General features: G+C 41.8%; 1 protein-coding gene across 8 annotated transcripts in view; it reads left to right on the top strand.

Moving 5' to 3' along the window:
- LOC118119512 (collagen alpha-1(XIX) chain) overlaps positions 1–23,877 on the top strand; it is a 103,295-nt gene that overhangs the window by 56,977 nt on the left and 22,441 nt on the right. For all 8 annotated transcript variants that reach the window (XR_004698097.2, XR_004698098.2, XR_004698099.2 and 5 more), the window contains 19 exons: positions 4,925–4,978; positions 5,053–5,097; positions 6,816–6,848; positions 10,583–10,621; positions 10,726–10,770; positions 11,419–11,454; positions 11,775–11,819; positions 12,787–12,840; positions 13,319–13,372; positions 15,090–15,170; positions 16,830–16,871; positions 18,436–18,513; positions 18,906–18,941; positions 19,099–19,152; positions 19,395–19,448; positions 20,583–20,624; positions 22,836–22,940; positions 23,066–23,119; positions 23,563–23,616. Coding sequence is in view for 5 of the 8 variants with exons in the window: in XM_035173589.2 (XP_035029480.2) it covers positions 4,925–4,978; positions 5,053–5,097; positions 6,816–6,848; positions 10,583–10,621; positions 10,726–10,770; positions 11,419–11,454; positions 11,775–11,819; positions 12,787–12,840; positions 13,319–13,372; positions 15,090–15,170; positions 16,830–16,871; positions 18,436–18,513; positions 18,906–18,941; positions 19,099–19,152; positions 19,395–19,448; positions 20,583–20,624; positions 22,836–22,940; positions 23,066–23,119; positions 23,563–23,616 (1,005 nt within the window). In the remaining 3 variants the exon portion in view is untranslated. The remainder of the gene's footprint in view (positions 1–4,924; positions 4,979–5,052; positions 5,098–6,815; positions 6,849–10,582; positions 10,622–10,725; positions 10,771–11,418; positions 11,455–11,774; positions 11,820–12,786; positions 12,841–13,318; positions 13,373–15,089; positions 15,171–16,829; positions 16,872–18,435; positions 18,514–18,905; positions 18,942–19,098; positions 19,153–19,394; positions 19,449–20,582; positions 20,625–22,835; positions 22,941–23,065; positions 23,120–23,562; positions 23,617–23,877) is intronic.

Below are 23,877 nucleotides of genomic sequence, written 5' to 3'. Positions count from 1 at the left end.
ACCCTTGCATGTTAAATAATGCTCATTCAAAGTTTTATAATAAAGCATTAAGCACGGAGGGGTTTCCACTCATTTTGCCCTCAACAACAATTACATTAATTTGAACAGAGGGATGAATAACAGAGGGGGTGGATTACACCTTAATAGGAGCCACTTTATCCAAAAGAGAGGAGCAATGTGAGTGGAAAAGATTAAACTGCCCATCAGAAGACAAAACTAGTGTTGAGTCAGATGCTGTCAAATTTTAACATGCAAGAGAATCAATATTAATCAGGTTTCAATGAAACAATTATGATCAGAAACAAGCAGCTCGCCAGAAGAAATTGTCAATATTGGAACCATGTGTGAAAGCAAGAGTTTGTCCATTAATGTATGTGGAAACCAGATATGTGTTGAATATAATTAAACGACTCAGTGACATTAAGAAAATCAGTTGGAAAGCTGCAGGAGACGTCCTCAGCATGAATATTAAACTCACCCACCATAATAACTCTGTCCGACCTGATAATAAAAACCTGTCCAATGAAAGTTTTTTAAAGAACTGTTAAAACCAGGGGGATGGTTGATTAAAATCCAATAAAGCGGATTCAAATGACCAACTTTAGGAATCTGTAATTCAAAGTGGGGAAAACTCCCAGAAAGCTCAGAGTCCAGCTCCGAGAACAGTGCCTAACAAACACAGTGAGTCCTCCATCATGCCCTGACGACCTTGGAGTGCAAATAAAAGAGCTATCAGTCAGGCATAGTTCAATTAAAGGGCTACAATCCAAAGACCTCTGCCAAGTTTGGGTTAGAAACATAAAAAGTTTTCTAAAGCACCATCCTAAGGGGGATAGACCATTGATCAGAGCTGCCAAGTCCAAGGGGTCCAGGCACCATCGGTCTGAGCTGCCGCACACAGCTGAACGTGCACAGGAAGCCACATGCTTAATAATAAACTGTATGGGGAAAAATGGTACAAAGTGTTAATGATGGCTGATGCGTGGGGAGGGGATCTAGCCTTGGGGACAGCTCCCTAATGATTAGCCGGAGGTGGATGTTTTGGGAGGGGAGCATGACGTGTAAACAGTTAATCACGTGAGATGGACAAGTCGGCTCTGGACGTGACATGCGGCTTTGATGGGCAGCAGTTGTGTGTGTGTGTGTGGAAGCGCAGGGATGAAGAGCGTTGAATTCCAAATTGCCGGGAAGCACCTGTGCACCAGCTCAGAGGCCATCTGCACCAAAGAGGTGACCTCTTTCCAGAAGAGGTTGAAATTATCAACAAAGTGCACACTGTCGGTGTCACAGGCAGGAGCGAGCCAGGTATCTAGGCTGAGCAGCTGCATGAAGCTTCCCATGGCGCTACCGGGCGTGGGCGGATGTTGGACTGGACTCAAACTTTGACTGTTTGAGGATGTTCAGGAGATGGGTGAAATCATGGTAATCTTAGACTTTGAAAAAAGAGCTCTGACTGCTGTTATTCAAACCATCATGAATGAGGACCCTGGCAATGCTGGGATGGGATTTTATTAGCCATGTCTTGTATCGCCTTGGACGCAGTGTGTGCGCTCTGCTGACGCTCATATGTCTGATGATAGAATCATCATTAATGAGAGTTAAGGGGGGAGACAGCACCTGCTAATGGGGCCTGTGGGAGAAGACAGCAGCTCAGTTTGTTACAGGACCGGTTGCTGTCTCCGTGTTGCGGTGGTGGAATGGAGTCTGGGTCTGTGACCTCTGTTGCTTGACAGCAGCTGGTCCTGGCAGGACAGCCGGCTCGTCCTCTAAGGCCTCTAGACAGGCAGAGACACCTTGAGACAGAGATGGGGCTGCTACTTTATTCATGTTGCGTGGACGTGCAGTGAAATTGGCAGGAGACCAAAATCCGGGTTTTGACCTGGAAGGTAGGTGAGTTGGAGGAGTTGCTGCAAGTGGAGGGAAACCTTGGCCGAGGCTGCTTCCACTGGATGCCCTGCAGTGCAGGTACACAAGAGGAGGGTACGCCAGGTGTAATGGGACAGTGATACAGCTATTAAGGGATTTTGTTTAAGCCCTGAGCAGGAGCCAGGGGTCCTCTGGGATGAAGCTCACAGCAGTATTAGGTGGGGTAGACGGCGGAGCTGGAGAGGCAGCATCGGCCAGATAGGAACAGGAGCCGGCCCACACTTCACACCTAAAATGATCGGGTACTGTTACAAATTAACGATCCATTGGTCTCCAATATTAGAATCCCTGGGAAGACCGTGAAATTACATATTGACTTAAGTCAACGTGTTTTCTTACTTTTTTTAAAGTTTGCTTGCTCAGCGACAGAATGACTCAGTTTGAAAAGATAAAAAAAAACATTATTATATTTTTGTCACATCACAAAGTTACGGAAGTTCTGGTGCTTCATTTAGTGGAACTGTTTCTGAATACAGCCAATTCTAGGTGGATTTAATGATGTGATGCCTTCACAGTATTTATACAACACCTAGACCTTTATTTATATATATATATATATATATATATATAAATAAAGGTCTATATATATATATAAAGGTATATATTACCTATATAAAGGTATATATATATACACAATCAAAGACATGGAAATCTCACTTTCTGCAGTATAGGACGTTGAAGACCCGAGTCAGGCGGATGTTAGTTGAGAGATAAGAAAGTGCCAACAAACATTGTTTCAGTCCTCTAATGCCCGCATTAAATATGCAAGCCAGCCTTGCCCTTGCCATGAATCAGTCATGCTCTTACATTACGGATACATCTTCACTTTATCATTAGGAATTCATGCTAACCGAGGATGACTAGAAAACTGCCCTGTCTCAGAGAATAACTTCACATTATAATCTGCTGCGATGAAACCAGTATAGCATTGCATTGAAAGGAACATGATGAGAGGGAGAAGCTTAAGCATCACAGCCCCGAGATGAATGTAAAGTTTCCATAAGCAGTAATAACCGAGCAGCTTAGAGGCTTCTCTTCACTTCTCGTTGACCATCCTTGTGCATTTTTTAGCTCTGACAAAGCAGACACACGTTTAGACTAAACTGCAGCTTGTGTAACATCTGTGTGAGCCGAGCCCCCTCTCGCTCTTGCAGCAAAGTGTGAATATTTTAAAGTAAAAAAAAAATTTAAAAAAAAAGGAGGTCTGCGCAGTGCATGATGTGCTGGGAAGATAGCGTTCTCATGAATCACATCTCCATAACTGTATCTCCCACTGACAGACTCAAACGGGCTCTGACAGAACACTGCAGATGCTGATGGATGGACGGAGAGGGATGGAGACGGGCTTAATTGCAGTTTGATGACTTGAGGTGTCTCAAAGTCAACATATCACCTGCTGACATCCACAGGTGGACCAGTTCCCCGGCTCGTACATGCTGCGCTTTCTCATTGTGCAAATCCAGTGATAATCTAGATAAATATTGGCTGAGGTGCAGTTAATCTTATTTAGAAGGTTTATTAACTTGTTACAAACCCCTCTGCCAAAAACATTGACATTGAATGATCTTCCATGGATGCGGAAATAGATAACCTCTCAAATATCTCTTTCCATAAGCCTGCATCATGAATACAGTGCAGGACATGACCTCCGGGGCTAATACAGCCCTTCCATCAGATGTGCTTTAGATTGAATGTCATAACTCAGTGTGAAACTAGAGCACTTTCTGTATACAGAGTTTACAGTTGTTCGTTACTGTAGTTGTCCTTTTTTATTAGGAATAAAAACACAATGCAACAATTATGGAGTTACTCTTCTATTAAGTTTATGAGTTCCCATGTGGTTGATAAAGCTGTGCAGAATTCAATTAGCTGTCAAAGTCAATTTCGCCACTAGTCCCTCCTCCCTGACTAAATTATTAAAAGGACAATCCATCCGTTCATAGATGCCAGCGGTCCCCAGACCTAATACAGCTCATAATTTAGACTAGGAAATAGCAACTATATCTCATTAGGTGATTGGTATCACGGCGGCTGTCGTTGGCGATAAGAAGGAATGAGGGAGGGGGCTGAACCCGTGGGGCAAATATTGTCTGTTAGAGTCCAGGTGCCACTGAGGAGTGTACAAAATATCCGTCTCTTCAGACAGATGTTAAACAGATGTGTCATATCTTAACACAGAATATCCGAAGTGTCTTCAACAAATCTTTACCTCTTTGATGAACAACCTTTTCAGCCTACCTTTATTTGTTTGTCCTCTGTTTTGTGTGACACACAACAGGTGAGCTGTGTCAGCAGATGTGACGCAATAGGTTTCTCCTACTCCAGAGGAGCTGCTCATGGCTGGTTGTATTGTATCTATAGCACGAGACCTGGTGTAACAGTAAGAATGTAAAGAGCATAAAAGGGTACGAGAAGGTTGGAAATGCACAGAGGACGATGCATCTTCTACTGAAGCCTCAAGAAGGTGAAGTGAGTGGACAGTATGTGTGTAAAAAAAAAAAAAAGTTCCATCACACGTTTATTAAATTATTCATTCTTTGGTTTTCTTGACCAAGGTGCAAGTACATTTATTTAACAGTTGTGTTTACTCAGAGTGTTCTCAACATAACTGACAGGGAGCAATCCTGTTCAAAAACTATTCTGACAGAAGCTAAGCTGCAGTCATAAAGTGCCATCTACTGGCAGATAGGGGAATTCTATCTCCCGGGGAGACGTGGAAAAGTGCTGCAATGCAACAGGGGCTTGGTTTTTTCATTATCCTGCCAGACTACAGTCCCTCAAAGCCCCCAACAAGAATCCAATCATCACGTTTCTTTTTTTTTTCTTTCTTTCATAATTTCAAATTTAGATTTTGAGATGACACGCTACCGTTGTGTATTTCTGATGACTTACTTACGACTGCCCTCGCTTAAGTTTCCCTCCCATGAGCTTTCTGTCTTCCGGCCCCATCTCTGCTGTCACTCACTGTCAATGATCTGCTCCGTTTTTTCGCACGCAGGGGGAGAAGGGGGAGTCGGGAGTCCCGGCAGACAAAGGGGAGAGAGGAGACCCCGTACGTATTTTCCCGCTTTGACATTTACAATGGCGTCTTGTTAGAGAGTCATTAACCGAGGCCTCCTCCCACAGGGTCAGCCAGGTGCAGAGGCTGCCGACGGAATGAAAGGACAAAAAGTAAGTCCCATCAATGTCAAGTGTCAGAGATGATGATTCCCTCTGTTTGTGCTCCCTGATAATCAGCGTGTGTGTGTGGGGTTGGTGGATGGCTGGGTAGTTAAGGAGGTTCAAAGGATGTAAGTGGTATAATATACCAGTTTTCAGAGGCTAAACCTTCGGCGTTATTATCCTCTCTCAGCCTGTTTATCCTCCAAAGGTCTTTGATATCATCGAGCAGCAAAAAAAATGAATCTGCAGGTGGTTATTTCTTGTTTTTGCCATTGTTTGTATTCTTTGCTCCTCCAACCTTGATTTGAATGATTCTCTTGCTCCTGTCAGTTTGTCTCGCCGTGCACCGTGAGAGACCATTTTTTGTGGTTGTGCTTTGTAGAGGAAGCCCACTGTGATAGACACACAACGAACAATGAGGTTTTCACTTCTGCCCTTATCTCTTTTACATAATTACCGCCGTTTGTCTGTTTATCTTTTACTTCACAGAATACGATGTGGTAAAAGTGGTCTCAGTGAAATCTGTAGGAAATGGGCATGTGTCTCGGGAGATAGGTCCATTGTTATCTGCTGTCAGCACCAGCGTGCGGTTACAATGCACTTTCGCGAATATGCATGGCACCCGGGTGATGAATCCTAAGGCTCCAGGGAGGACAACGTCAGTCTAGTGCAAGAAGAAAAATGATGAGATCACCAAAGTCAGTAGGACTCATCCTCTGGGAACCATGAATGTCCGTACAAATCCATCAACGCGTGACAGACCGACCACCATGAAGACCTGTTTGTGATGTTGTCTTGTATAGGGTCATTCCGTGTTACCCTGACCTTAACCCCCCGCTGTTATGATCAATCGTTTTGCTGTTATTGTTAAGAAAAGAAGAAAGAACTTTTAAACAATATGACAACTATTTCGATCCGAGACGCGTTTCATTTCTCATGTGACCAAATCAGCATGTCAAATATCATTAATATCTTTGACAGTGCTGCCCAAAAGTGTGATGATTTAAAACGGAATGACCCTATATCAAGTGTTTATAATTATTTTAGTCTTAAGTAACATGATCGCCTGATTCTATATAGAAATAACCTCAGTAGTCAAACCTCCTGATGATGGAAGAGCAGCCATGAACTAATATAGAATAGAGCATATAGTTTTCATTATATAGTGTTATTGGAGATGAGCTGTGCAGTTTGTCTAATTACATCCTTAAACATCTTTTAAATCCTGTCTCTTTATTGAAATTGCATTATCACAGGATTGTGTCGGCTTGTTAAAGTACAGCATGTACACCTGGAGATCTTTTCAGTTGTTGGAAAACCACCCAATACAATGGGTTATTCATGGATGCAGTATAAATGTGTGTCCATATATATATATATATATATATATACACACACACACACACACACACACACACACACACACACACACACACACACACACACACACACACACACACACAATAAGTATAGCTACATTTGTGATGCACACTATTGCTCTCCAGCATGAAATCTTTAATGTTTTGTTTCCACTCACGGTTCCTCGCACATCACTTGAGTTAGACAGTATTTTCTCTGAAGTCTGCTCTTTTATTGTTGCTCCTGAATCTGTTGATGTAGCTGTTCGAGGTCATGTGTCCAAAGTGCATTTTGAAGTTGTGCTGTCTTTTTTTTTCCTGGCACATGTGCGTAATAATTGATCGTATGTCCCTATTGTTTTTTTGCAGGGTGATATTGGCCCTCCTGGTCCTCCCGGTCCTGTGAGTACAACACACTGGTCGCCTTCCAGAATACTGCTGAATGTCACTCACTATAAGATTCAGTAATAACTTCAGGAATTAGTACAACATCAGTGTGATGTTCATTTGCAACAAACCTGAGAAAATGTCCAGTTTTTGTGAATCAGTAATCTACTCACGTCCGACTATGAAACACTTGAGGCCAGGAAGCAGCAGCAGTGCAGTGTTTGCTGTCAAAACACCAATATTTTGGCATCATCTTGTAACCAATTTTCATTCCTTTACAAGTCTATACATTTGTCCTATTTTTAACTTTAAAAAATAAATCTTTGTTTTCTGTACAAATAGCGGCTCAGTGTTGATAAAGAGCCGGAAACACTGCCAGCCTTTTCAAGGCAGTTGAGATTAGCTGCTTTGAAATACTCCAGGGAAGAGCTTACTTATTTTGTCTAGGTAATGAACTTGCTAATATTTGGCAGCAAACTCCCAGTAAGTGAATTTTTTTTCCCCCAGTAATGTACACCGCAGAGAAACTTTAACAGAACAGCTCACACAGGCGTTGAAAGCTGTGAACTGAAGCGATTGCCTACGATCAAATCAACACGTTTGCACCGGCCACCCACTGACGCTGTAATCTACAGCTAGAACCAAAACAAAGTCTTTGTTGTGTGAATAACGGAGACTGTGCAGCTAGACCTGTTTATAATGTTTCACGGCGGTAAATTATAGGAGGAGGATTTTTGTCGGAAGACACTGGTGCAGCTGTGGTGAAGGAGCAGATCAAATCAGAGAAACCCTGGTGTCATGGCGGACGTCTAATGGACGCTGCAGGTGACACAGTAGAGTCGAGGTCGATGGAGCTCATTGCTCAGACGTTTACAAAAAAATCACTTCAAGTTCTGGAACGTCTCCAACAACAAATGACACAAATGAGCAGCCTTTTTAAAAATCAAAGAACAAAAAGTGTCAGATTTAAAAAGATGGTGTCCGGGTGTGACAAAGTCAGGAGATTTGACATTTCGATGAGTCCGTCCTGATGGGTGTTTGTGCTAATTGGGCCTATTGAGCCTCTGACGGCTCCAGACACGAGCTCAGAAAGAAAGTTTGATGGTTTTCATTCTTCTTCTTAATTTCCGCTGCTTGTTAGCAGGTGATTCAAATGGAAATTAGACAACTTAATTATTCAGGGAACAAATACCTCTCCCCTCTCCGCTGCTTTCACTTGTTTCCGTCGAAACAAACAAAGTCTGCTCACGTTAATAAGAATGCTTATAAATATGTGCCGTTTTTTAATTGTGGCTCAAAACAGTGACGCTTGCTTGCAATCATTTTTGGAACGATTGTCGCTTCTCTGTAAATTTCATTTGAGCTGGAGGAGGAGGACGAAGAGAAATGGCCACGAAAACCGAAACACTCAGTTGTGTTCATTGTTGTGTAGTGAGCTGTGGGCCACCCAGGGCACGGGAGATGTATGCCACAGCACACAGTGGAGAGGGAAACATTAGTCATTTGATAAATGAGGCTGTTTGAATATTTAGTACCAGTCTCTGTCCGCGCTCTGTGCTTTCCTGTGGCAGATAATTTTGGCAGTTAAGCATTGATTTCCCTTACACAGCAGAAGCGCGGGTTCAGATCATTACCCTCCCTTCATAAACCTTCTTGTGCCTCTGTTTATTAGCGATGGGGAGGAGCGGCGGGCTTGCAGGCGTGCTCGGCCGCCGTTTCCCCCCAACACCCTTAACGTAGCAAAATAGTCATTTTAGCTCAGAGACCGTCCTGCTTTTATTGCAGCCAGTGTTGCCTCACAATAGAGTTTTATAATCTATAAAACCAAATCTCGTATGCCAAATTATGTTTGGTCAATGGCTCCATGCCGTATGTCGCTGCTCTGGGGGAAAATTCGGGCGGAAATTTCTCTTCGGGTCACGTACTGATGGCACGGATATTGTCCCGCGTCCAAGGCGAGGCGGTTGACAGCAGCTGCTTTTGTGTGTGACTGCAGGTTGACGGTTTCCTGATTATGCAGACGCTCCGCCGGGACTGCCAGGGACTCAGTGTCTGTCTTATGATTACTCTGACCATTGTAGCTGAAGGGAGGGAGAGCGCCTCGTGACAAGTTGATTTGCACTGCACCTAATTACAGTAACACACTCAAAGGGCTCAAAGGCGCACACGAGAGACAGGACCAACAAGTCCTCCAACCCGATTGAGCGTATAGATCGTTTGTCCCAACCCTCTGCACAACGCCATCATCAGCACGGTTATGAGGCCAGGCATGCAGCGTGTCACAGCAGCTGCAGAACATTACCCTCATGGTTACAATAATAAACACATGGTTGGGTTTATGGAACGGTCACAGTTTGGTTGTTTTCGGCAGAAAAGCTACTTCAATAGGTTTGTATATATATATATTTTTTTTTTTTTTACTGTATTTTCTCTCTAGGACACTTTTATCAGAAGATGAGGACAATGATGTACTTAAATATCCGTTCAATGAAAAAACCTGGGAATAAATCAGAAGCTCACATCCGTCCAAAACTTAAGTGCTTTGGGGGCACAGAAATGTCCCCGTCCTGGACAAGGCTTTTAGCTCCTTAACTTTGCTTCTGTTGTCTCTTTCTTCTTTTATCATTCTGCTGAAAACAAGCCAAGGCCGTGTTTGTTAGGGGGAAAAAACATGATGGACACAACATAAATGGCCTGAGGATGTTTAGATGTAATGAGTTTACATTTATATTGTGCATCTCGTGTATAGATTGCATTTACATACGTCTGTGGCACCTGCTATTAATATAGGTCTCTGGGATTTGCACTGAAATTAATCATGAGGAATCCAACTTAAACAGTCAGTCATGCAAGTCTCCCTGGGATGTAACTGTTAAAACTTCCTAAAAAAACTGTTTGGTAGAGACAATGTCTTTCTGCAGAAAAAGCTATTAAACAGATGCAATGCTAAATACAAATAGTTAAAAATGTATTTGCATTTGTGTTTTGAATATGGTCACGTATGTCAGTAGATTGGCTATTGGATACATTTTTATGCCTCCGCAGCAGTTACAGCCAGTGGCAGGTTGTCCATCCATCCCATTCTTGTGTACCTGATATCTTAAGAAGCGTGGATGAACTGATTAAATTTTGATGGTCAAAGGTCAAGGTCACTACGACCTTACAAAATACATTTTTGATCTTGTAAACGCACCCCGGAGAGAATCCCATCAAATTTGGCTCAAATGTTCACTGAGACTCAAAATATATCTGATTATATTTGGGAGGTCAGAGGTCACAGCTGCCTCACAAAACATGGGGTTACGGTAAAGGACATGGATAAATAAGTTATGTGGAATAAAAATGTACCGGTTGGCGACGGCACACAACTGCAGTGCACTATCTCTAGTTTGATCTGAAGCCATCTCAAGATATCAGATTGTATTAGGATCCCCCATGATGAACAGTGTGCTAATGTCAGGTCGAAATGATTTGAGGAATAAGTAGCTTTGTAGAAACACTTCAAATCCAAGTAGTTACAGCTTCAATTTGACAAGCTATAAAATAGATTTATGTTAACTTCATATATTAAGTTAAAACATAGGTTAAGGTTAGTAACGAGTCCGGTTGGGACAAATATATAAAGTCATTTCTTCTGTCTTTTTAAAATAATTAACAGTTCAGAAGTGTTTTCACTTTCAGTAATTGCGAGATTGATGACGAGACTTTTCAGAGAACACTCTTCTTTTTTTTTTTTTTATTACTTTAAGGTGATGACAGCTCATGGATTAAGACACCTCTCTGGATCTGTAAGTAGCCGTTTCTATCGTAACATATTCTGTGGTTCAAATTGTGCACAAGGTTGTCTTCAGTCTGATTATTAAGTCGTCTCTTTTCTCTTGTGATTTTATAGGACGAAATGAAAGAGCGGAGCCAAAAGGGAGAAAAGGGCGATCAGGTGACTATTTCTCTCATTGTTATTCCCCAGTAAAGACAACACAACCCCAGGAAACCGAGCATTAGTTTTCAAACACGCCATTCCACATTTGACACCACAGCGTGAAGAATATCTCCCATTTTCTACATAACATTAACAAAAGCAGCACTTACCATTGATTCATACAGAATAATTGAAGATCTCTTGCTGTTCAGATGTGGGGTTGGATGTTGTCTTTGTGCTCTGCAGGGGGGAAGCACTGAATAAATTGGTGCACAATTGTTGTTCGCACCTCGAAACAACAGATGGATCCACTTGAAGCAAAGCAGATTACAATGACCACTGAGGCAGCCGTTAACCAAACATCAGACACCTACATGCACATGAAAAGTTATTGACTTGTAGAGATTTAAGAAGGACGATTGACGATTTGAAAAGGTGCTGCTTTTGATTTTACTCACATTTTTCGGAGCAAAGGAGGAAACTTGGCAAAGGAGATATACTGTGTTCTCGAACTTCACACGATATGAAAGCTAACTTCACGAAGATCCTTGATGATTTCCTTTTTTTCTGACTCCAGTCAGAGGAAGAAGGAACGGCTTACTTCGTTGTTTTCTTCATGCACATCTTTAAAGAATGGTGGTTGTCTGTCTCCTTTGCTTTCTGCAGGGGGAGCGAGGAACACAAGGACTGCAAGGCTTCAAGGTAACATGCTGAAGATGTAGCACTTGCACCAAAGCTTGAGTACTGCCAATAAAATAAAGTTCCAAAATTCTTTATGTACTCCTATAAATAGCCTTCCGAGTGTCTGCACAGCAGCATCCGTAGCATTTTAGAATGGAGTAAATAGATTGTTGATCGAAACTGGAGAAGATTCCGGAATGTCTGGGATTGACAGTGGCCCTATAACATGGCAGAGATGATTATGTTATATATTTGTGAGAGGTTTCTTTGTGGTATGGTTAAAAAGTGATGATTCTCTGCCTCTCCCACGTCTTTCTCACCCTTTTATTGGACTTTAAAAGGGATACATAGGGCCGCCAGGACTAAAAGGAGATCAAGGACCAGCGGTGAGTCTCTGTATTCATCTCATGTCTGAGATGCTGTGCCACTTACAGTAGGTCAAACAGAGATGTCTGCTGAATATAAACAACAATGAGACAATACCACACATGTGAGAGCGTACAAGCTGTTTCAGGCTAATATTACCTAAAATACTGAGGAGTGAAAATCTCAATAAAATTACCAATTCTTCAGTTGTCTTTCTGTTTCCATGGTAATAATTCTGATACGATTACTGCAATATGCAGATAGATAGATAGTCTGATGCAGGGCAGTTACAAAACACCATATTTACATCTATAGATCTGTATATACATGCATAAACTACTGTCCTAAAATAACTAGAATGAGAATATAATTTAAGATGTTATTACACTTTAATCTTAGCTGTCAAATACAAGGTCTCACCCTGTTTGTTCAGCATTAACTAACTAATTAAAGCAAACTTTTTAATGTGGCCCATGTCCCATCTGCTAACAGGGAGGGGTTTTATGAACTATACTCTAGTTAGGCACCAGGGGGCGATTGAAATGTTTTGGCCTCACTTTTAATGAAAACATTTTGCATCTCAGTCATGAAAAGTGGTATATAAACATATAAACTTGGATTTTGTCGCTAGTGTTCTGCTTTTGTCACTTATCTTCGAAATAAACTCAGTTCCCATGTATGAATTGTACAGTTCATCCATGTGTAAAGACAAAAGTGAGTCGAGAAGGTGAATGCGTATAAACAGCTTATTCAGAATAACAGCCCAACTTACAAATCTACCTCTGCTCCGTCATGAAGATATCCCCAGAAATTAACATGAAACTAATCATGGCTTGAAGCTGCAGGGGCAACACTTAGAAAACATAGCTGTTTGAAATACGGTTTCAGCATCAACAAAGTAGCTGGCGTCAAAGCCCAGACAATTCTGTCTCCAAACAAATGGAGAAAAATAGCTCAAAGTGTTGGTTTTCCTTTGTATTTTGCCAGGGGAAACAAGGCCTGCATGGACCCACCGGACTCCCAGGACTCCCAGGCGAGCCAGTAAGTATATTGGCACAAGACACGAGCACTTCATGTCAAGCCGTCCTTTCTCTCATTGCCTTATCTGTCCCATTGCCATCCTCGACTCTCAAACTCAGCCCTGCCAGAATGAAAGAGAGAGATAAACAGATAAACCTCAACAGGCAGAGACGGAGAGGAAGTCGGGAGAAAAAGTCCAGAATTTTTACACAGACGATCAGTAATCAAATTTAAGAATTAATTAGTGGAAAGAGGCAAATCTAAGCGCTTTATGCCAGGAACGGAGGCAGAGGCCCAATCTGTTCTCCACACCTGCTTCAGTAATGAGCATCTGTCTTTATTCAAAAGCAGGGAGGGAAAAGAGGCATTTCATAAATCCTGGCTAAGGGAAATTATGTTGGAACACGGCAGCCCGCTGAAGCAGTGAGGAGGAGGAGATAAATGTGTGAGGCGATGAAGGCCCGGTGATAGATGTGTCCCTTTTCGCCACTATTTACAGGGATCGTCAGGGGAGCCGGGGGTGCCTGGGAGAGATGGCCTGAAAGGAGAAAAGGCAAGTAAACTTCAAATCAAGTTCTCGCCTCAAAGAAAAATATGAAGCTGTGATGTTCTATCACAGGTTGAACATGCTAGACAACTTGTGAAGACACAGTGCAGATTGCTCGCCCTGCATGCCATCCTCAATCATGTTCTAACGGTGTGTTTCGCGTTTGATGCCTCTGACTCCTCTGCTTTTTCATACACTAATTTATTTTCACAATCGGACTGGTTCCAAACACTGTGCCGAATGTGGCAGAGTTGAAAAGTGCATATTTGACATGCATGTTCGATTGGGTTTGTCACTTGATGAAGAAAACAAAGCTGTACTTTAGTCACCCTGCCCACTGGAGTCACTCGGCTACACAAAGTGCCTTCACCTCCTACACCCATTCAGGTTTATAATCCTGTTTGTTCTCCTTCCCCTACACTGACGTTAACCCTGATCCAAAATGCAGTTCTGGTTGTACATTCATGTGGTAATCTATCAATAAATGTGAGCGGGAAATGTCTGGGCACTGGAGAGAGAACTGTTCAGCTTAGCATAAAGATTAGGAGCAGGGGAAACATCTATCCTAGCTCCAAGAGCATTAACACTAAACGTGGGACTAGCTGCTAATATTGCTGACTATTACTGTTTTTCTTTAAGTATAAAACAAAACAAAGATGGTAAGACAAACGCCCGGGGCACATCGGACGTGGTTCATCAGCGGAGCATCTACTGCCAGCTCCTCTGTTTTTACATAGAATTTGTCTTGAAAATGTACATAAATAACAATGTTTACTATGATGTCACTATACATCAACATAAGTTGTCCTATGTACTCAAATAAATGCTACTACACAGTATGAAAACGTACATCGTCCACTCCTGCAAATATTTCAAAACAAAAACTTTTTAAAACAACTTTTTTATGCTTCTGACACGTTCAACAGATAATAAAGACATGTCCCGACAGAGCATTCAAACTGTGGTGAGAGATCAGGGGTGCTTTGGGCTGAGCTTAGCCTGCTAACATGCTAGCAGTTGCTATTTAGCTGTATAAACACAAAGTACAGCTCCAGCTAGTGGGAATGTTATTAGCGTTGCAGACATTTGGCCAAAGCTGAGTTTGGCCTGCTAACTTGCTAACAGTTGCGTATTAGCTGTAGAGGCTGGTGGGAATATTATTAGCTATGCAGGATCTTGATGATAATCATCAAGATCAGTAGGATTTATCCTCAAAAATTCACGGCAATCAATCCAGTAGGTTCTGAATTTTTTCTGTCTAGTTCATAAAGGCGGACCCACCGGCCAACATCTCCATCCAAAAGAACAGCACTAAAAGTGCAAAGTTTATGTTTTAGTGCCCATTCCATCCATCCTGTATGCCAGCATATCACCGGGCCAACACAACAAACCATCGGCTCACATTCACATCGATGGTCAATTCAGAGCCAATAAACGTAACCCTAAGCTGTTTGTTGTTTTTGGACTGTGGGAGGAAGCCTGAGTACCTGCAGCGAACCCACGCAGACACAGGGAGAACTTACAAACTGACCCTGGATGAACTGGGACTCGAACCAGGAACATTAAATGAAAGTGTACACATGACAATAGTCCCAAGAAAGCAGACACAACTGTCTTTGCTTACCAACTTTCAGACTTGAAGGGTCCATATGCAGATGAGATGACAAAGCCAGTCTGACTTTTTATCTATGGAGAAAATAATGAAAACCGTCTCTGTCTGCAGGGGGACTCTGGTGGAGTGATGGCGCCACAGGGACCTCCGGGTCCCAAGGGTGAGCCTGGAGAACCCAGAGGCGGCTATACGGTGGGTACTCTATCAAATGTTGACAGTCACTTTTTCTCTGACTGTGTTGATTTCAGCCCTTGAGTCACAGAATGACAGAGTACAAAACAACAGAAGAAAATTCAACACAAGTTCACAAAGCAAAGCTCATTTGCAAACAGCTGGATCACTATCAGACAAGTTAAAGGAAACTGGCCTCCACTACTCCAGCTGTGTTGCTGCCATGACATTATGGAGATGCAATACCATTAAGTAATCCACCATTGGATAACCCCAGTCTGGGTAATCACCTATCTTCCCATTTTGGAGCTTATAGCTGTTGAAGCACTCTCTTTTATGGACATGGCTTTGCATATAGACATGTTCATTACAGCTTCTTGGCTGCTTGTGTGCAGCCAAGGCCCCGGTTCTGCTTGGCGCCGCTTGCACTCCTCAATCACCGGCAAGCGTTCACCGGCTTTAAACAATCATGTTTGTTTGTGTGTGCGTGGATACGCTTGTGTGTGTGGGTGTGTGGATACGCTGAACTGAACATTAAGCCAGACAGTAGACCTACTCATCAAGCAAGTGGCACTGTGTTCAGCTGAGCAGAGTAATGCGGGGAAAGATTGTGCTTAGGCAGAAGTATTTAAACCTCTTTAATGTACTCGAGCACTGTGGACACCTGGTGCAGGATTGGCAAACAGGGCAATATGACATGTTTACAGCAGGTCAATGACCTCCCTTATGTTGTGACATATTTCAAACTCCAAACGAAGAGAGATGTCTAGCGTTGAGCAGGAGGGTTCTTCTGCATTGATCCTCATAGTCTTTTAAAAATGTCAGTTCTTTCTGGGGTCACTGGAGGAAAGCGGACTCTCTCCACATTTTTATGGTTTATGTTAAATAAGATGTGGAAAAAGGCAATAAACAGGAGCTGAATGCAGATGGTCGGAGCGGCTTTAATGAGTCAGCCTCCTCGAGGAGTTAATGTCACTTTATTGATTTTACCTTTAAATGAATAATGAGCAATTTACTCTTCTTTCATTTGACTTTTATTATAAGCATGGATCTCCCACTACTCTGAAGTAGTGATATTAAGTTTTTATTTTCAATAAAGGGCCAGTGCATAATGCGTAATGGAACATTTTGTTTAAAAAAAAAAAAGAAGGAAAATGCAGTTATAGAATTACATTAGTCTCAAAAAGTTCTGTGCTTTCCAAACTTTCCTCTGTTTTACATTTGAGTGCATTATCACAGTTCTCCCTAAAACTGTAGAACTGCTGCGTTAGCTCGAATCCAACTTCTGCGCAGCTAATTTACATTGTGCAATGTAGGACTTGTAACACTAATAGATGCTGAGCGCAGAAATCAATGTCTCATCTGGACTGTATGGTAAATTATGCTTACAGTAGCCTCGGTTGCAATCAAGGTTTTTCTCTGTGGTATGGCATTATCAGGATCCCTCTGTACGTAGACGCTAGTAAACACGTTGTAAACAGTATCGAACATGAGCTCGTGATGCAGTGCTGCGTTCAGACTGTTTGCACTGTGGAGTGTAGCTCATACACATTCAATATTCCTGTTTAAATTCCACCACTACAACACAGCTTTTTTTTTGGTTCTGCACCTCGGGCCTCAAAGTGAATTGCTGATGAATCTACAGTGAATCCCTGATGTCTTCTTCCTGTTGTTTTCTAGGGCGACGGGTTGCCCCTAACCAGAGGGTCTCGCGGACCCAAGGTAGGAATCACTGTGGTGGTGGAACATCACCAGCACAACCATCTTTTATATATGTCAACCTAAATCTGGAGTATACTGTATGTTACTCAAGGTGAAAACCCCAAAACAGATGGCACACTCAAAGGACAAAAAACTAAAAAACATGACAAAAAAGATTCAGTACATGGAAAAGCAGTCAGGAAAGGCAGAGGCATCCAAAAACCCTGTGGAATGAAAGGCATGGTAAAAAACTTACAAAAGAAAAACCCTGAGGAAAATGCTGGGACTCTGCGAGAAACTCACTAGACAAACACAGAAGTTTATAAGACACAGGTATAACTTACCAGGCCGTGGCAGGTAATCACTGGAGGAGGGAAATCAGACAAAGTCAGGAAGTTAAGTGCACTGAAATAAGACCGAAGGGCACGACACAAAATAAAACAGAAAATGTCTGAGAGTCCAAAAGCTGAAAAAAAACGTATAGCTTAACTCAAGGAGCACACGAGAGAGGCACAAATCCCCAAAAACAAATGCAAGTAAAACTAAAAGGCAAAAGGACAAGAAGTCCAACAGGAGATCCATAAAGAAATCAGCCTGCAAAAGTCCTTCAAAAGCTAAAAAGCAAAGGCAGTTACATAACACTATATATGTTGACATCTGAAGATCATTGATATGTTTGCTACTGTACTTTTCATAAGCTACTTTCATATTTAGGTACAATATAATTAAATGGTTCACAGTATTTTTTGGTGGACTGACCCCCCCCCCCCGCATGAACACAAGCAATCTGTCAGCATCAACCATCACTTGATTGGATTTTAAAGTGGATGTTATTCAACACTAGCAATTATATTGAAGTGGATACTAGCCAACAGCAATATGTCTACACTTCTGAACTGTCATTGTTGAGGTGATTAACTTAGTATTTGAGACACATGAAGTGACTGAAGACAACAGTTTTATCCTCACTCTGAAGCATTTGTTAAGTTGCTCATCCATTACTTTCAGCGGAGTTCTTAAACTTTATTCACCACTTGTAGCATAACTTATCTGTTGCCGTTTGCAACCCGTTGAGACCTCGCTGACTAGTTTTCACACTCTTGTTTCCAACACAAACTGAAAGTCAAATTAGTTGATCTACTCTGCAACTTTTCCACTGGGTTACCAGGGCCACTAGCACAAGGATCCCATTATATTGCCACACACTGTGGCTACTGCTGTAGGAAATACCTTTTTAAAACAGCATAGATAATTCCTGATGATATCATGCTGAGTTTGGTAACCGGTTTAGAAAATAATGCAGGATGCCCCAATTATCAGTGCAAAACCAGAATGTACTATTCTATGGCAGCACATGCACGAGTTCAAATGAAATAGATAATGAACATGTGCATACCATTGGCCTTAAACGTGGCTTTGTTTCTTAGCCTTGAAGCTACAAACGGCAAAACATAAAGGGGGAAAATGAGTTCCAGCAGAGTGTGAATAGCTAATGATCAGGCAGTGCAGCAGTTCTTCATGACGTTTGAATTCACTATCACAGAAAACCCACTGAAGGTGCTTTTAAAAACATTTTTTTTGTCAGGGTGAGAGAGGTGTCCCAGGGTTGCCGGGAGAACACGGTGAAAAAGGCGAACCTGGAGAGACTGTCATGGGTCTTCCTGTGAGTATGATTTCGTATTGATCGGCCTCTGTCTCCCACATTCATTATTTAGTTCAAACTATGATACCTTCTCGTGTCTTCAGGCATAAAAGAGTGAAATCCTCTTTGAATATCAGGATCAGTGTTCATTAAATGCACTCTAAGATGTGAATGCTGGTCATTACCATGAGGTGCCGGCGTAGTGCATTCTGCCTTCATCATATATGCTCCGCACTGCTAGTTTGAACCTCGCAGATTAGATTGTGAGTGAGTCTCTTCTTTCATTTTTGAAATACCGGATTGTGGGAGACAGAGAATCAATAGAACTAAAGGTGTCTAACACAATTCCTTTATTGGATCCTGGGTACTAGCGGGCAGATTGTGTTAACAAGATGTGCTGTGTGTGTTCATAGGGCCTCGCGGGACCCTCGGGAAAACCGGGAATTGAGGTCTGCCGGAAAATACTCTCAATCCACAAACAAACGTGTTCAAGTTTATTTTCACTGATTATCAGTGGCTAGCAGTCTTGCAATTCTTTTATGACACAAATAACACTCACAGTTTGGTAAAAGCATTAGTGTCTCTGTGTTTGTTTGTTTTTTCCAGGGCCCTCGTGGATCCACGGGTTTATCAGGCCCCCCTGGAGCTCCAGGAAGAGAGGTGAGTGAGATCAGTATGTCCCTTCACATTTATTCACTCACAGACATCTGCAGGTAAAAGACTTTGCTGGAAGCATAGAGGAGCTTCCCACTGTGAGCATTCGGGTAAGATGTATCACAGAACCTGGATACAAAGCCCAATCTGCTGCGTTGAGTGTGAAAATAAAGTTAGAGCCTTGAATGTGTGCTTGACATCATAGCCAGGGGGGGGATTGCTAACTCTTTTCTTTTTCTCAATTATAGGGCTCCCCTGGTCGATCAGGCCCCCCGGGCTCTGCTGGACCCCCAGGTGAACCAGTAAGTAAGAAAATCTAATTCTAGAGTTCGGCATCAATGCTCTGCAATGAGAACTTCTGAGCTCACTATAATTACCAGCCAGTTCCTTCACTACCCAACATCACAACAACAAACTGGCAGCCCACTGTTTTCAGTGGTGGAGGAAGTACTTAAAAATACAAATAAATAGACAAAAATGTACTCAAGTAAAAATACCACATTCATTTTAATAGAAATAAATAAGCACTTACTTTTAAATATACTTGCAAGTATTAAAAGTAAAAATAGTTGCAGCGTGTAACCTATTCCCTAATGAAACAGCTTATTTTTGGTGGTGTGGCGTCTTACTTCACCAGTGACGCTGCAGGGGGCGGGGTCTAACGTCACCTGCCTGCTCTGATTGGATCAGTGGACCAATACCCTCATTATTGATTTATGGATGTAACGTAATGCATTGCAAAAAATGAAGTGGTGTTGAAAGTATAGATAATTGTTGTATATATAGTGGGGTAAAAGTGAAAAGTACCGGACAATATATCTACTTATAATGTACAGCTGAAAAATGTACTTACCGTAACAAAGTAAGTGTACTTTGTTACATCCCACTACTGCGTATTATAAGCACATGTTGTCTTTTTTGTCTTTTTTATATCTCAGGTAAACATGTACTGAAGTTCTAATCACTCTAGTGTGAGCGTCATGTAAATGCTGCTGTTGCTGCACCCACTAAATGTTGCCGATTCACATTCATGTGTTGTAAGAAACTGTGAAAACCGATTATACCCGACTTTGTTGTTTTTTTAATACACAGGCTTTAGTTCTGAATGTGTTCTCATCTAAAAAAAACAATATTTTGAGGATGCGTGGACTCTGTTGTCTAGCAACAAAGTTATTACACTGTTTCCTCAAGCGTTGCAGATTAAAATACTGAAAATTTAACGGTGACAAAAGGAAATTTGTTTAAAAATGTTTGCGGTGAAAACACATTTCTTAAAGGCAGAGATGATTATTTTTATAAATTGGTGTTTGGCACAATTTGCAAAATGCCGCTTCTACAGACAAGCAGCAGCAGAATATATCAAACGCATCAATGTCTTTTTAGCTCTGAAAACAAGTGTGGCGATGATTCACTGATATTTGTTTTCTCTTTGACAGATTGCTCTGCCACTCGTTGGAGACATGGGAGCTTTACTTAAGGTATTCTATCTTCTTAGTTAATGCTAATTACAGTTTTCTTACAAAAAATAACATGCAGCCTTTCTGGTTTAGGATTTTTATAATGATCAGTTTTTTGTTCATTTGTAAAGGTACTTTTTACTTATATGTGGATGGTGTTAGTGAAGAGAAGTTGTAAAAGCCCTTGAGTGCGTTCATCAGGGTGAGTGGGGGAATTCAAATAATTCATTCATCACAGTCAAACCATGCTGCATGACATGTGTAATTATTTTTTTTTTTAGATGATGATAAAATGTAGATTTTCAGTCCCAAACACTTGAATGTGGACTTAACTGTATCCATAGATTAACATTAAAGTTCTCTGTCTCTCTATGCAAACTACTGTAGTTTCCTCTGACCTCACACAGAATTTTACATTAGTTTACTTCACAGCGATCCTCAACCCTAGTGTGGATAGAGAATAGCTTTCGGATTTTGGAAGGAAAATGTAAATTGCTGCCGATAATAATTCATCTCTCCTGCGCACAAAACCTACATTTATAGTTTACAGGAGGACTTTTCTACTTCGTATCTATTACTGCACCAATAAGTCATTGGTATATCATTGTCATTTGTTATATCACGTAATGTGTTAATGATAATTTAAGTGTCTGAGATATAGATGTAACATTAACCAATACCAGTAGATCAAAATACTAAATTTGCTTATGGTTTCATACAAATCCTCAGGTTGATTAATTTTTGTGAAATCAACTGAGAAAAATAGTATATCAAAGAAACATTGTGTCTAATATATCAGTTTAGTGATTTTGTTCAACTGCTACAAAATCTGGTATGAAACAATATGAGATACCGTCTATTTCAAATCCAAAGCAAAACCGAGAGAAGCCCTCGAGAACGGCTCTCTCTTCTCTTACAACTCACATGGTTTCATGTGATTGCTTCAGGTAGATGTCCCACGTCACTTCACCTGCTAATGTTAAAGCATTTGGTACGAATACACATTTTATTGGTCTGGTCCCTAAAACCACCAGACTTGAAGCTTCTATCTTAACTTTCTCACTGGGACACGGTGGCCCTTAGGTGCAAAGCCCAATGGCAAAGCCCAAAATACAACAGCAAATAGGAAAACACAAGAGCAAATAGGAAAAAAAATGCAAATAATAAAACACAAGAGCAAATAACAAATAAACAACTAATAATCACACATTTGAGTTGCCATTATGTGCATAATACATTAAGGATATTGCACCTAATGTTTTTCATCATTGCAAAAGTGTTAAGTGCCCAAGCCCATTTTCTGACCATAATGCAGACTTTGCGCTGAAACTCCGAAACCCAACCTAATGTGAAACACTTTTCAGCCTTTGTGACTTGAGAGTCGAGCGTTGAAAAGGTGATTGAGTGCTTTTCCATTTTTCAAAGTACTCATTATTTTTTCTCCCTTTCTATGGACTGGAGCTGATTAGTCGCCTCACATGGTTTTGTTACCTGAAGGACAGCACTGTATCTAAATGTAATTTTGAATATGGAATGCATGCCAGCTCTTGACAATGCTTCGTATATATGTAAGGCGGCGGGAGTCTCGTAATTTTCTGACGCTGCTTCCCTTGGCGTCAACTTAAGTGCCCTGTTAGATTCTAACTCCTGTTTGCAGCGTCTTTCATCAGTGTTGCTTAGTGACACTCTAATTACTACTTCAAACACCTTATTGACACCTACAAAAAAATGGCGAACCCTTTAGATTGAGGTATCTTTTCTTTTCATTTGTAAAGTCAATAATAACATGTTCTCACTCTCCTTATTTTCATGGCAAATCTGTACAGATTACCTTCCATTTTATATTTCAGCCTCTGTGCAACACTGGTTTTTCTAATGGCGCAGTGTCTACCGCCTCCCTCCGTCTTAGAGCTCCTACCCCTCTCCTGCAAGGTGCGGCGCCTCTATCTAGACCCGATGAGGGGAAAATGATATTTAAGATGCTCACCTAAATGTCACAGTCAATGAGTTTGACAAAGTTCACCACTCACCTCGATGAGAGACACTCGCGGTGGGCTCACGTTATTTCTGCTCTGTAGACATTTAGAGAACACTTTGTGTCAGTCGGGGTCTCGTCCTCCACCCGGGGGATGTGACATAATAAAGGGTGAAAAATGCGCTGCTCCGGCTCGAGCTTGATGAAATCTTATCTGTGCCACTGTGTTTTGCTTCCCGCCTCGCCTGCGCCGGCAGAATGCCTGCAGTGTGTGCCAGACGAGAGTCCCAGGCATGCCCGGGCAAAGAGGAGAGAAGGGGTCCCCCGGAGCGCAGGGAGTCGAAGGCATGGTGGGAGAAAAGGTACAAGCGACTCGTCAGCTTGGAACAGACACTGTAAACATGTTGATCTGACCATGAACTGTTCCTAAAGGTGTTGCTTATTAACTACTATAAGTGTATTCATTGTGTATTTCTATAATAAACAGGGAGATCCGGGTATAAGAGGTCCTATGGGCAACCCTGGGAAAGAAGGTCCAAAGGTAGGCAAAGGCATGTTCAGCATTAATGTACTATACAGTATATGACAAGGCACATTGTTAATGTGATTGTAATTGAATTATGCACATGACAAAATAATCTGTTGAACTAATAGCCTCATTCTGTGACATTGTTTATTGAAATGTGTGTTTAATGTAGTATTTAGAGATTAGCGCTGACAAACGCTGTTCATAAATTGGCTTTGAGATTATCTCTGGTAGCCCAACCAGCTGTTCTACAACTCGTATCATTCTGCACACTTGCTGCAGAAGTCGTTGCCATGGATACGGTGTTGCGCTGCCGTGAAAAACAGTCTGGGCAATTTCGAGTTGTGCTGTGAGAGGAGAAGAAGACAGTCTGAAGTTTACGTCCATCGGCCTTTCGTTTTTTTGGGGGGGCCTTCTCATGTTTGGGTAAAAAAAAACATTCTCTGTGTTCCCTGCAGGGGGTGAAAGGAGAGAGAGGGTTCTCAGGCCCGACAGGAGACAAAGGAGATGAGGTGAGCGCAAAAAAAGTTTCTAAACAAATTAATTCTGTAGTCTTCTGACAATCTGAAGCCGGCGTGACATTGAGAGGTGGGTTTTTTCAAAAGAATGTAAATATATTGTAATGTGGGCCTCGTCATGAAGCCTGTTTGCTTTTGAAAGGAGCTATCAGAGGCTGCGTGTGCACTGCGCCCTCTCTGTGGCACTCAGAGGAGCTGTTTTAAAGAACCTCGCCTGCCCAGCGTGTGCGTGATGTTTTTCAACTTCCAGCATTG

This window comes from Hippoglossus stenolepis, chromosome 12 (assembly GCF_022539355.2).
Source record: "Hippoglossus stenolepis isolate QCI-W04-F060 chromosome 12, HSTE1.2, whole genome shotgun sequence".
NCBI lineage: Eukaryota > Metazoa > Chordata > Actinopteri > Pleuronectiformes > Pleuronectidae > Hippoglossus > Hippoglossus stenolepis.
This window is presented reverse-complemented; position numbering and strand designations above follow the sequence as displayed.